Here is a 14098-nt window from a genome sequence, read left to right on the forward strand (position 1 = left end):
ACTTCCTGACATTGTGTTGAGAGGGGCCCAGCTTTTGTTTGTGTTGGGCTGTACATTCCCATGAAACTGCTTATGTTAAACATTCCCAGGTTACTGTTTATGCCAACGCTGTACTTGTCCATGAAACCCCCTCCCCCTACCCATGTGTGTTCCTACGATTGTGTGTTCCTCACGAGGCTGGCCCCCCCTGTATGTGTGTCTTTCTGTATGGGAATAAAAAAGACTGGCTCGGAGGAGGAAAGATTAGTGTGAATCTGGGGTCTCTCTCGCAGGAGGGGCCCGGGATTCATTCTCCTTGCAAGAAAATAAGAATCATGATTGAGTCCGGGTCTCTTTGTTGTATAAAGTCTACTACGGTCTGTTTGAACTAGCGATGGGTTAGCATGGCCTGCTTTACAACCAGGCTGATCAGAATATAGCATTTAACCCTATTAGAACCGAACACATTGTATTCCATTTTTTTAAGCTACGCTGTGGAATGGGAACTGGTAATGTTTGAAATAAAAACAGAAACTGTGGGAGGATCATCATTTTGACGCTTTCTACTCTACTCATTAAGGATTCAGGTGTTATCTTCCATCTATTAAGATCTTCTCGTATTCTATTTTCAAGGGCTTGATAATTGTCGGTGTATAATGTTGTTATATCTCCAGTGAGGTAGATTCCTAAATATTTGATTTTCTTTGCATCCCATTTCAACTTGTATTTTTCCTTAATTTCCGAATCTATCTGTTCTCCAATTGTTAATACTTCACACTTACTTTCATTTAGTTTATAACCAGAGTGTTTACTATATTCTGTAATTGCTTCCATTAAGCTTGGTAAGGATTGGGCTGGTGATGTTAAATAAACAACCACGTCATCTGCATATAATGCCAGTTTGTGCTGTTCCTCTTTTATCGTTATGCCTTTGATGGTATTATTTTTCCTTATACTTTCTGCTAGTCCTTCCATGCATATAGCAAATATAACTGCTGAGAGTGGGTCTCCTTGTCTTGTACCTTTATAGATTGGAAATCTTCTGGATATTGTGCCATTTACTTTTACTCTTGACACTGGATTTTTATACATTCCTTGAAGCCATTTATTGATCATACATTTGAGTAAGCTTCTTTTACCAACAAGAGGAACGGTGACGCTCTGACAAGAGTTCATGTGTGGCTGTTGTTGGTTGGGCTTAGGTTGTGGCTTGAGGATGGGGTTTAGTGGTTGGGACTGAGTTTGAATCCCGGTCTCTGGCTGTCCCTTGGCTGAGGCCGCTCCCGTTTCCCTGAAACTTGGTCCGCTTCAAGCACCCTACTGCCCGGTGTCCTGTCTCACCACACACGAAGCAGTGACTACACTCCTGACGGTTCTGTTCGGTGCAGTTTGGACAACGAGATGTTCTTCCTCGTTCTTGACTCTGTGGGGGTTGGGAATATTGGTTGGAGGGTGGCTGAGGAGCGTGGCAGGGCTGTCTCTCTTGTCTCCGAGCGGGTTGGGGATATCGGTTGGGAGGTGGTTGAGGAGAGTGGTAGGGCTGGGGGTGAGGCGAGACTTGAGTTGGTGGCGTTTGTTGATAAGCCGCCTGAGCGCTCCCCATCTGTTTCTCCATCAGAGTGGCCATCATGCGTGACAGGTTCTCAACCTGAGTGCTGAGCTGATTGATGGTCGCGTTATTTTCTGCGGCTCCACTTTTTGGCTTGTCATTGGTTGGCCAGTCACCTGTTTCCACCTTTGCAGCGTGTGCGTGCGTTGCCTTTGGCTGACGAGAGAGTTGGCCGATTCTGCGCTGGTGTTCATTCTCATCGTTGATCATTTTCATTACCTGGCCAAGGATTTCCTCATCGGTGAGTTGGCTGTGTGCTATGAGAGGTCTCAGTCTCTGTCGGATATCAACGTGCTTTGACCCCGGGCCCTGGTAGATACTGTGGAGAAAGACCTCTTGGATGGTCTTAGGATCATAGGAGATGTCAGCGTTAGCCTGCTTTGATTGGTTTTGTTTGAGGCCAATCATGCGGTACAGGAACTGCTGAGGTGATTCTTGGTCGAGCTGTCTAGCACACATCAAATCATGAAACATCTCTGTTGTTGTTTTTTCACCGGAACAGCTCTCTCTGGCACCCTTGGGGTCGGCATTGTGTGTGACAGCGACTCACCTTGCTGGCTGTTTACAGGGGCTGGCAGGGGAGTATTTGCTTCACACCGTCTCAGTTGCTCACCTAGCTGCTCATACATTGTTCTCAGCTCCGTCACTGGCTGTGAGGTTGTGTGGACCTGTAGCTGAGACTGAGCGTGGGGATGTGGTTGTGTAGTTGTGCTTATTTCAGAGTGTGATTGGTTAACATGGTCTGTGTTAAAAGTGGATGGACTAGGATTAGCATGTACATCAACATCACGTGACACATTAGTTGGCATATCAACAGAAGCAATCACTCTATTCACCACATCGTTTAACATCAACAACTGAGCCATACCTTCATCATCACTGTCTAGCAAATTCTGAGACTGCATACAGGCAACAACAAAGTCTGTGCAACCTTCCTCGTCGTGTAGGCTCAGCTTGTCTTGATCTGCTTCACTAGCTGCCAGGTTTCTGGCAACATTGTAGATGTCAATGCTTGAGAGTCTGAATAAGTTCTTTTTTATGTTCCACACCAGATCTGTGCGTGTCGTAGTCATGGTGTATGTGTAGTCTTAGTCCTTGTAATGTTTTTTATTATTTATTTATTTTATTTTATTTTTAGTCTGATTAACCTGTGGCTCCTGGTGACAGGTGTACTTTTACCCCTGGATCGGCTGTGCAGCTCTGTAGCGAGGTGAAGACTCTTGACCTTGATCTCCCTCGACGGACACCCACAGGCTGACTCCTGGTCTGCAGTACACTTGCCCACCTTGTGTCGTGGTTCTGGAATCACTGGACCCGTCGGTCTGACGCTTGTGTAGAGGACGGATCCCGGACCGAGCACCCAAATTCTGTTACCCGCACCAGGCGATGATGCGTGATAGCAGTAATTAAAGTGGAATCCCCTGGAAAACACAGGATATTAGCACAGGAATGAAAACACAGGACTAGCTTCTCTCTTCCCAAGTTTGCTCTGAAGGCAGCGCGGGAGCGGCCTCTAGATGAAACTGGGCAGACTACCACCTGATCTACTAAATACAACGCCATTGGCTCCCCTCTTCAGTCCTGATCTAAATTTAACCCCTTACAGTTGGCTGTAGAAATAATTATTAGTTGGCAACTTTGCATTAAAATAAATGTTATAATTAATAGTTATAGTTATAATAACCATATTATTGGTTATTATTTTCGAGGGTACTACACAGGCACCACACAACTTGATAGGTACATACTGTGCAGTGTATCATTCATAACTGTACATAGGCTACACATATCATAATATCTTATCACTATTGCATGGAACTTGGATAAACCTGCTGTGAAAAAAGAACCTCAGCTCCAACAAATCCGAAGGGATTGGTAGACATACTGTACAGTTTATCATTTTCATAACTGTCTGTACATATACATATCTTATGTATCACTATTGCTATATATAGCCTATATATAAACACATTATGTTACAAATATCAGTCTTATCCACTGTATCTAATTCAGCACTGAAGCCTGAAGATTGAGCACAGTGTGTGTCCCCTTGCGACCTCTGCTGATATAAAAGAGAATTGCAGCCTTGGAGAAAAAGATGTCAGCCGGATACCTAGGCAAATACACAGAAACACACAGAAATACTGCAAAATCGCTTTGTACTAACTCGATTATGAAAATGTAAAGATGCTGGGTGGTAGAACGCACATATCTAGGAAAAGTCATGACAGGTGGGTCCTGAAATTTGATCGAGTGCAAAGGTAGAATTTTTTTTTACTCACTGAGATCAAATGACACCTCACGGCTGCCCTAGTGTTAACGTAGAGCACATTACTCTAGAAATAGCAAACTGATCCTGATTAATAAACTGATGAGTATGAACATCACAACTGCGTGCTGCTGATCCTGGTATATGAATGGTAATATGAATAAAAATGAACATCAGAACTACTGTGGTAACTTAACTTATGTTATGGTAATAATTGAATGCCATCCAGGATTCAGGTTAACTTCACAATAACAACAAATGTTCAGCTCACATAACACATCTCCAAGAGCCTTTCTTTTTTTCTCTCTCTCCCTCTCTGCCCCACATTCCTCTTTCTTCCACCGTCCATCTTCAAGCACTGGTTATACTTGACAGTTCGCATTATCAAACTATTGCGCCACCAACTAGACTAGCCTGGCCTAGACTAGACTACTGGCCTGGCCTGCTTCTATGTTCAGTGGCAAACAACTAACCAACTTACCAACAACTAACCAACTACCAACTAACCAACTAACCAACAACTAACCAACTAACCAACTAACCAACAACTAACCAACTAACCAACTAACCAAATAACCAACAACTAACCAACAACTAACCAACTAACCAACTAACAGCTAACCAACTAACCAACTAACAACTAACCAACTAACAACTAACCAACTAACCAACAACTAACCAACTAACAACTAACCAACTAACCAACTAACAACTAACCGACTAACAACTAACCAACTAACAACTAACCAACAACTAACCAACTAACAAACAACTAACAACTAACCAACTAACTAACCAACTAACCAACTAACCAACAACTAACCAACTAACAACTAACAATTAACCAACTAACCAACTAACCAACTAACCAACAACTAACCAACTAACAACTAACCAACAACTAACAACTAACAACTAACCAACTAACCAACTAACAACTAACCAACTTAACAACTAACCAACTAACAACTAACCAACTAACCAACTAACAGCTAACCAACAACTAACAACTAACAACTAACAACTAACAACTAACAACTAACCAACTAACCAGCAACCAACTAACCAACTAACCAGCAACCAATTTAATAAAAAATGTATCTGCAGCCTGCAGGCCATTTAGCAGCCCAGGCCAGTGGGAGAACTCTAACACACATACACAACACTGGTATTTATATTATTTTACATTACATGTATTGTAGTTTATAGGGTACATACGTCATACCCACTTCACCGCCTCTGGCCTCTTAGCCTCACACAGCCTACATCATTTATTGTTCTCATTTTTTGCTATCCTCTTTTAAATTATTTTTGCCAAGCCAATTTCCTGTAAGGGCAAATATACTTGGCCAAATAAAGAATTCTGATTCTGATTCGATCCCCGTGACCATGCATGAGTGAAAACTCAATACAAAATAACTTGTAACCTCTTGTATAAAATATTCAAATCATTTGCCACAGTTACCCAGACAAATTTGAAGCCAGCAGCTAGGGATGTACCCGACTCCGATATTCAGATGTGCAGGAATAATTTCATTTAAACATACTTCATTTCTGTGGCATCTGTGAGAGAGTGATTGTTCTCCCCTTTGCTCCCCTCGCTCACACACACATACACACACACACACACACACACACACACACACACACACACACACACACACTCACACACACACACACACACACACACACACACACACTCAGCAGCGGATATGCTCTACCTTCCCCTGTGTCCAATAAAAAAACACACAACTCTCCGTAAAGCAAAAGAAAAAGCTATACCCCCCCCTCCCCTCACCCCAGTCACTACCAAATGGAGGACAGTATGAGGGGGTACAGAGATAGATAAAGGGATCAAAGAGGCAATGGGTGGATTTGATTGATATTCATGCTCATAGTATATTGACTTTTTACATTCATATTCATTGCTCATATACTGACTTTTTATATTCTTATTCATTACTCATATACTGACTTTATATTAAATTACTTATATTCAGTGTAATACTGTATACTGTCCCAACATGCACTGTCCATACATACAGTATATGGATTTTGCACTATTGCACTGGTTAGATGCCTAACTGTGTTTCGTTGTCTTTGTACTTGTACTCTATCAATGACAATAGTTTAAGACAAAACTGAATCTAATCTAATCTAATCTAATCTAATTTGAACCCCTCTGCTGTTCCTACTGCACAGTAGAAGCCTGAAATAGGAAAGACATCCTGAAAGGACTCGAACATGGCCTTCATGGGAGTAAACTTATTGAATAACGTATTTGCCATGATTTGATTTCATCAAATACATGTATTTGAGTAAATAAAGGCCCAGTTTGATGTGTTGGACCACCAGATCTGATGAGCATCTTAGGCTAAAACGTATGGGAATGAGATTGACATGTTTTATGTACCAAAGAAGATCCAGTTATTTAGAAATCCAATGATAAGTGATGAAAGTCAAAAGAATTGGCACCCCAGTGACACATTACATAACTATGTATGTATTTGTATTTAAACTTTATTTAACCAGGAGGTCCCTTGAAATGTTTTTAAGGGAGACCTGGCGAAGATTGCACACCAGTACAAGTACAAGGTTCCATAATCAAAACAGACGAGGGATAACAGATAAATGTTATAAAATCTATTTTAGGAATAGCAATCTATTTATCTATCTATCTATCAATCTCTTCTGTCACACAATTCTTAATCAGAGCTTTGAACTCTCCCAGGGAGACGAGATGATTAAAATGTAGTGTGTATAAATGAATGTCCCCAAAATAGGGAATACACTCAATGAGCAGACAAAACTCTGCCGTGAACATTGAAACAATTATACGGTACCATGACACAGTCCATGGCACAACACAGAGGCATTCTCTAATTGAGGTGCTGTAGGAGCCATTTTAGTCCTACATTTTATTTATGTTAATTTCCTAATATGAATTATTGATTTATGATATTGATTGCTTTAATTTAATTATGATAATTTGCTTCTAGTCTGTATTCCCTATTTTATGTTATTTAGATTGTTCCTTGTGGTCATTCCCCCCTGGTGGTTGGGATGAATTAATATTGGGGATATAAGGGAACAGGAAGTGGATGGTTAATTGGGAGCAAACAAGTTTCATCGACAGTTCAGACAGTTCAGGACAACACGGTTGTGGACAGTAATTGACAGTTCAATAGTAATGGACAGTTTTGTGGACAGCTATAGACTTTGCCTCACAGGATCATTAATGATGGACTATGCTGATGGAGATATATTTATTTTGAGTAAGTAAAGGAACGTGTTTATTTTTATACACGCGTCACTCTGCCTTTTTTTAAACTGTTTGTTGGAACCTACGACTCACCCAATGTAGAGACTATTTTGATGGTTAAGAGGCCTCTACACATTCTTTGGAGGAATACTGATGGCAATGATAATGATTTCCTCTTTCTCCATCTCTCCTCTCTCCCTCTTTCTCCATCTCTCCTCTCTCCCTCTTTCTCATCGATCCGCAGGACCGTTATTCGTGGATGCCCTATCTCAGCTTCACCTGCATATTGGCTGTAATTGCCTCGTTCTGCTCCGGTCCAGGTAACCACAGTCATTTTCTCTCTTTCACTCCCCCCCCCCCCCCCTGTGATAATAGAGGCTGATTCTGGTACTGTAGTACATCATTGACCTAGATTGGCTTCACACCACTTCCCTACTCATACTTTCTCCTGCCACATTGTATGGTGTCTTACCAAAATGTGTCATAGTTGAAATGTGGCATGGTCTGTTCTGTTGATACAAAAGGTATGGAGTTATGTTTGAAGACCATAATCTTTGATCTTTAAGCGAATATCGACCCATTTCGCAACTGTGTGTGACCAGACCACACCTCCATATCCACGAGCATCAATACCATTCAAACCACACAGTTGGGAAGGGGACCAGCGCTCTGAAGCAACCAAACACTGACAGGTGTTAAACAGAACATGTCTACATTTTGCAGGACACTCTCGCATCACTAATCAGAAATGAACCGTAAATTGCCAATTGACCTTTCGCAAAACCCCGCTCCCAAATGCCCTTTGTCCAATCATATAACTAGCAACCGTTTACTTGGTGAAGAACAAGGAAGTCCGACATTATTCACAATGGTGAAGCGGTGTGCCTATGGACTTTGCAAATCGGATAGCAGATATCCTAAAAGTTTAGAGGGGGGAGTGATATTTTTCCCTTTTCCAAAGCCCAAAACCCAAGAGAAAAGATGCCGACAGTGGATTCCCAGAAAAAAAGAGGTATCAGTATCGTTTGTTTTGGAAATCAGCTTGGAAGCATTTTGGGTTGTGAAATGTAATATTAATAAGCCTGGGGAGAGAGCTGCTAGGTAGGACTATCAATTACACAGTAGCACTAGCTAGCTACCTCTAATATTAGCTTGCAACTTCGAGGCACTTGTCATCTTGACTAATAAAAGATGTACAGTATATAGCAATGACAACTAGCTAACATTATAAAAGCAGAACTTACCCAGCAGTGCAAGAGCATGCCTGGTTCACAATGTTATGCTGTTCGAACTTCAGATGGAGGTCATGGGGTTTCTCGTTTTTGCACTGCGACCTGTATGCATTAAGGTTCCCCATCTTATTATTAATACATCCCTCCACTGCATAATGCAAACCCTTTTGTCTCGATCTGGAGGATATTGCGTTAGTATTGCTCCAAAAAGCATCACTTAAAGTGACTGGTATGCCACAGATCCCATCCATGCTGCTCTGTTTGTTCACAGAAAGCTTGATGGGCTTAGCAACAGTAACCAAGTTGGCCGGGGCTTTGCGAAAGGTGAATTGTGATTTCCCAGGATAGAGTTGAATAATTAGCCATTCCAGTGAGTTCAAACCGTTGGATTCATTAAAAAAAACTCAGTATTAAAAACCGCAGTTGACACCAGCTGGTGTTTTGAATAACCAGTAGCTGAGGCAATTTTTTATTTTTTTACAGAAAAAAAACAACAGATTGTAAGCTTTCAAATGATGTGTCATACATTCTAATCGGTAAAAAAGTTGAAGACGATATCCGTTTGAATGTTGGTACACCTCAAACGGAGAATGGGAGAAACTCGTTCTGAATCAAAACACACTACAACAGCTGCTAACAGCTAAGAAGGCACATCGCTACGAACATCTAACTGCATGTTTATAACATCACAACATGCTGATAGAACATCAACATGCTAAAAACACATAACTACACATAATTAGATGATCACACAGTCCTTGCTTTTGAACACGTGCTAAAATGAGACTGGAAGCAGTGGGAGGACAGGAAGACCCACCTACAACACTGGCATGGTGAAGGGTGGTGGGGATGACCCATAGAGACCCACCTACAACACTGCCATGGTGAAGGGTGGTGGTGATGACCCATAGTGACCCACCTACAACACTGCCAGGGTGAAGGGTGGTGGGGATGACCCATAGAGACCCACCTACAACACTGGCATGGTGAAGGGTGGTGGGGATGACCCATAGAGACCCACCTACAACACTGCCATGGTGAAGGGTGGTGGTGATGACCAATAAAGACCCACCTACAACACTGGCATGGTGAAGGGTGGTGGGGATGACCCATAGAGACCCACCTACAACACTGCCAGGGTGAAGGGTGGTGGTGATGACCCATAGAGACCCACCTACACCACTGCCAGGGTGAAGGGTGGTGGGAATAACCCATAGAGACCCACCTACAACACTGCCATGGTGAAGGGTGGTAGTGATGACCCATAGAGACCCACCTACAACACTGCCATGGTGAAGGGTGGTGGGGATGACCCATAGAGACCTACATACAACACTGCCATGGTGAAGGGTGGTGGTGATGACCCATAGAGACCCACCTACACCACTGCCAGGGTGAAGGGTGGTGGGAATAACCCATAGAGACCCACCTACAACACTGCCATGGTGAAGGGTGGTGGGGATGACCCATAGAGACCCACCTACAACACTGCCATGGTGAAGGGTGGTGGGGATGCTCCATAGAGACCCACCTACAACACTGTCATGGTGAAGGGTGGTGGTGATGACCCATAGAGACCCACCTACAACACTGTCATGGTGAAGGGTGGTGGGGATGCTCCATAGAGACCCACCTACAACACTGTCATGGTGAAGGGTGGTGGTGATGACCCATAGAGACCCACCTACAACACTGTCATGGTGAAGGGTGGTGGGGATGCTCCATAGAGACCCACCTACAACACTGTCATGGTGAAGGGTGGTGGTGATGACCCATAGAGACCCACCTACAACACTGTCATGGTGAAGGGTGGTGGGGATGCTCCATAGAGACCCACCTACAACACTGTCATGGTGAAGGGTGGTGGTGATGACCCATAGAGACCCACCTACAACACTGCCAGGGTGAAGGGTGGTGGTGATGCTCCATAGTGCATCAAATCAAACGAGGCCCTTGGTCACTCAGAGATTGGGGCGGCAGGGGCGGCTGTGGTGCAGGAGGTAGAGTCGCCGTCTAATGATCACAAGGTTTGCAGATCAGCGGTTCGAGCCCCGGCTGTCCTCAAAGCAGGCCTGTCAAGATGACAAAGATGTTTTTCTTTTTACCATACTAGAATTGTCCATCCTCTGACAAATGTTATGAATTTTCACCTACGACAAACAGTCTTTGTCAGGTACTATTATTGTCATAAATGTAATCAGATGGTGAATAACGCATGTCATCATGCTGATTTGTATAGCTGAAAAGCATAGTCAAATCAATCATCGTAATAATAATCATAATAACAATACTCTCATCACAACTGATATCATCATTGTCATAATCCTCATTAAACTGTTGTGGACAGCAGGTATAATCTCACTCCCTGCACAATCAACAGATAGATAAAGGCTTTGCTCATCATACATTCAGAAACATGCACTGACCCAAATTCTACGTTTAAAACAAAGAACCCAGAAATGTCCGGTGTGTGTGGAGGCATAGGTTTTAGGTAGTTTTATTATTTATTTATTTTTACATAAGAACTGGTCCTGTCACTGGTCCTGTCACTGGTCCTGTTACTGGTCCTGCCACTGGTCCTCCCACTGGTCCTCCCACTGGTCCTATCACTGGTCCTGTCACTGGTCCTGTTACTGGTCCTGCCACTGGTCCTCCCACTGGTCCTCCCACTGGTCCTATCACTGGTCCCGTCACTTGTCCTCCCACTGGTCCTGTCACTGGTCCTGTCACTGGTCCTGTCACTGGTCCTGTCACTGGTCCTCTCACTGGTCCTCCCACTGGTCCTGTCACTGGTCCTCCCACTGGTCCTGTCACTGGTCCTCCCACTGGTCCTGTCACTGGTCCTGTCACTGGTCCTGTCACTGGTCCTCCCACTGGTCCTCCCACTGGTCCTGTCACTGGTCCTGTCACTGGTCCTGTCACTGGTCCTGTTACTGGTCCTCCACTGGTCCTGTCCTTTTTATTTATTTATTTATTTATTTAATTTTTTATTTAACCTTTATTTAACCAGATAAGTCAATTGAGAACCACTTCTCATTTACAATGACGATCTGGCCAATTGGCAGAACAGAAGCAAGTCTATACACAAAACACAACACAGTATATACGATATAGAACACAACCCAATATATACAATATAAAACATGAATGCCATACACAAGTATCAAAAACATCTACAGTATATATCACAACACAATATGTAAAAGACAGCAGGGACCAGGGGGAAGTTAACTTAAAAGCAGGTGCAGTGATCCGAAACAACATCTAAAAGTGAGTGTTTAAAAGTGGGTAACGCGATTAGAGTGGTGAGTTTTAGTGTCAACTGCAACGCATTCCAGTCAGTGGGGGCAGCAAACTGAAAAGAATGACGGCCAAAGGAGGTGCGGACTTTGGGGGGGACCAGAATGCTATATTTGTTGGAGCGGAGATTGCGTGTGCTGGATGAGAAGTTCAGTAGTAAGCAGAGGTAGGGGGGGGATTTGCCGATGATGGATTTGTAGATGAACTGATACCAGTGGGTCAGTCACCTGGTGTGGAGTGATGGCCAGTTGACTTGGGAGTACAGGTCGCAGTGATGTGTATTGAAAGGGGCACCGGTGACAAAGCGGATGGCAGTGTGATGGATGACGTCCAGTTTATTGAGAAGGTTTTTGGGGGCAATCCTGTAAATGATATCTCCATAGTCCAGAATTGGCAGGATGGTCATTTTTACCAAAGTGTGTTTTGCAGAGTGGGTCAAGGAAGCTTTATTGCGGTACAGGAAACCAATTCTTGTTCTGACTTTGGTGAGCAGGTTATTGATGTAGGTTTGGAAGGAGAGTGAACTATCAAGCCAGATACCTAGATATTTGTATGTATTGACAAAGTCTAGTACTGACCCATCCAGTGAGGTGATTTTTGGGGGACAGGAGGCTTGGGGTAGGGTCCGATTGAAGATCATGCATTTAGTTTTATTGGTGTTTAGGAGAAGATGGAGGTTGGAAAAGGCATATTGGATGCTGTTAAAGCTCTGTTGGAGGTCGGTCAGGGCAGTGTTCAGAGAGGGGCCAGACGTGTAAAGAATGGTGTCGTCGGCGTACAGATGGATGTAAGAGTTGCCAGCCGCGTGAGCAATGTTATTTATAAAAATATTAAATAGTGTTGGACCCAGAATGGAGCCCTGGGGGACACCCATGGACAGAGACATTGGGTCAGACAGCAGGCCTTCAGCTTTCACAGACTACACACGACCAGAGAAGTAGTTGCTGAACCATGCCAGGCATTCCTCTGCGAGTCCAACATCCTTGAGTCTGTCAAGCAGGATGCAGTGGTCCACAGAGTCAAAGGCCTTAGCCAGGTCAATAAACACAGCTACACAGTAGTGCTTGGAGTCAAAGGCGCATATGATGTCGTTAAGCACTTTAAGTGTTGCAGAGACACAACCGTAGCCAGATCTAAAGCCGGATTGCGTAGTGCTGATTGCATAGTGCTGATTGCTGTCCTGTCACTGGTCCTGTCACTGGTCCTGTCACTGGTCCTGTCACTGGTCCTCCCACTGGTCCTGTCACTGGTCCTCCCACTGGTCCTGTCACTGGTCCTTTCATTGCCAGATTATATCCGTCTGCCAAAATCTGTCCAGGGTGATGTAATCAGGTCTTTCAAACACCGTTGCTATGCCGATACTAGCATTCCGGACATTCCTGAGTAAACTCTACCACTCGTTGTTTCTCCATTAGCTCACTACCACAGATTAATGTGTATGTTAAATTGGGAAGACAAATGTTGATGTAGGCTCACTTGTCAGCTATAGCTTTTATGTTGGCATGGCCATTTTATGTGAATACACCTGCAAGCATGTGTAACGGGTTGGGGGTAACCCTAAGCCCAACCACTACCCCTGCCTTCTAAGCGGATACTGTGGAGGAGCCAGCCAAAATCACCCAGACAATACCCAGAGACAGGAACAATATAAATGGAAACTTTATTCATAAATACTAAAAGTTTGGAAAAAAGACTCTTTAAAAACAGCAATGTCCGATGAGATAGGATAGTCCGATAACTCTTGACTGGGGCTCCGCCCAGGGTTGACTCCAGCTATGGGGAGGTCCGACGCGTCCTCACGACCCAGCGTGGCTCCAATCACTCAGCTGGGGGACAGGAAAAAGTGGCTCAGCAGGTTGCACGAGCGACAGGCAACCGCACAGCCCACAGTCCATCAACTGGCTCTATGCTACAGTAGGGTTAGCCCTCAACCTCCAAAGTAAACAAACAAAATACACGACTGCCGATAAGACAGAAATAATAATTGAATGCAGAAGAAGAGCTTGCCACTAGCTCGTCGTAACACTACATTCAATCAAACAAATGAAAACAAAATACGATTCACGAGGAAAATACTGGAGGGGCTAACCCTAGACTACTATATACGTTCGAGGCAAGCCAAGGGTCGGAACGCTCGTTCTGGCGACAGCTATTGATAAAATGTACTTAACTCTGGGAAGGGCGCTGGCTGCACCCTCCCAAGTTTCCCAACAGGCCTCTGGTAATCACAACCCACAGTGCTCAGACACGGACAGCTCCGTTGGTGGCCAGTCGTCCCTCTGTCGGGACCACCGCTCGGCGCCTGGTGCGTATTCAGCTGTAGGAGAGACAAACACCTCACGTCACGGCGTGTCACTGGCCACGGGAACCCACCGAGATATACGTAATTGTATTAATAATAATTAATTAATTTTAATTTTAATTAATTAAATAATAATTATAATTTA

General features: G+C 43.8%; 1 protein-coding gene across 1 annotated transcript in view; it reads left to right on the forward strand.

Moving 5' to 3' along the window:
- Positions 1-14098, forward strand: part of slc2a9l2 (solute carrier family 2 member 9, like 2) — a 301840-nt gene that overhangs the window by 219628 nt on the left and 68114 nt on the right. The window contains exon 11 of the mRNA XM_080528977.1: positions 7364-7439. Coding sequence (XP_080385103.1) covers positions 7364-7439 — 76 coding nt within the window. The remainder of the gene's footprint in view (positions 1-7363; positions 7440-14098) is intronic.

The sequence above is a fragment of the Nansenia antarctica genome (assembly GCF_963989245.1).
Source record: "Nansenia antarctica genome assembly, chromosome: 4".
Taxonomy (NCBI): Eukaryota; Metazoa; Chordata; class Actinopteri; order Argentiniformes; family Microstomatidae; genus Nansenia; species Nansenia antarctica.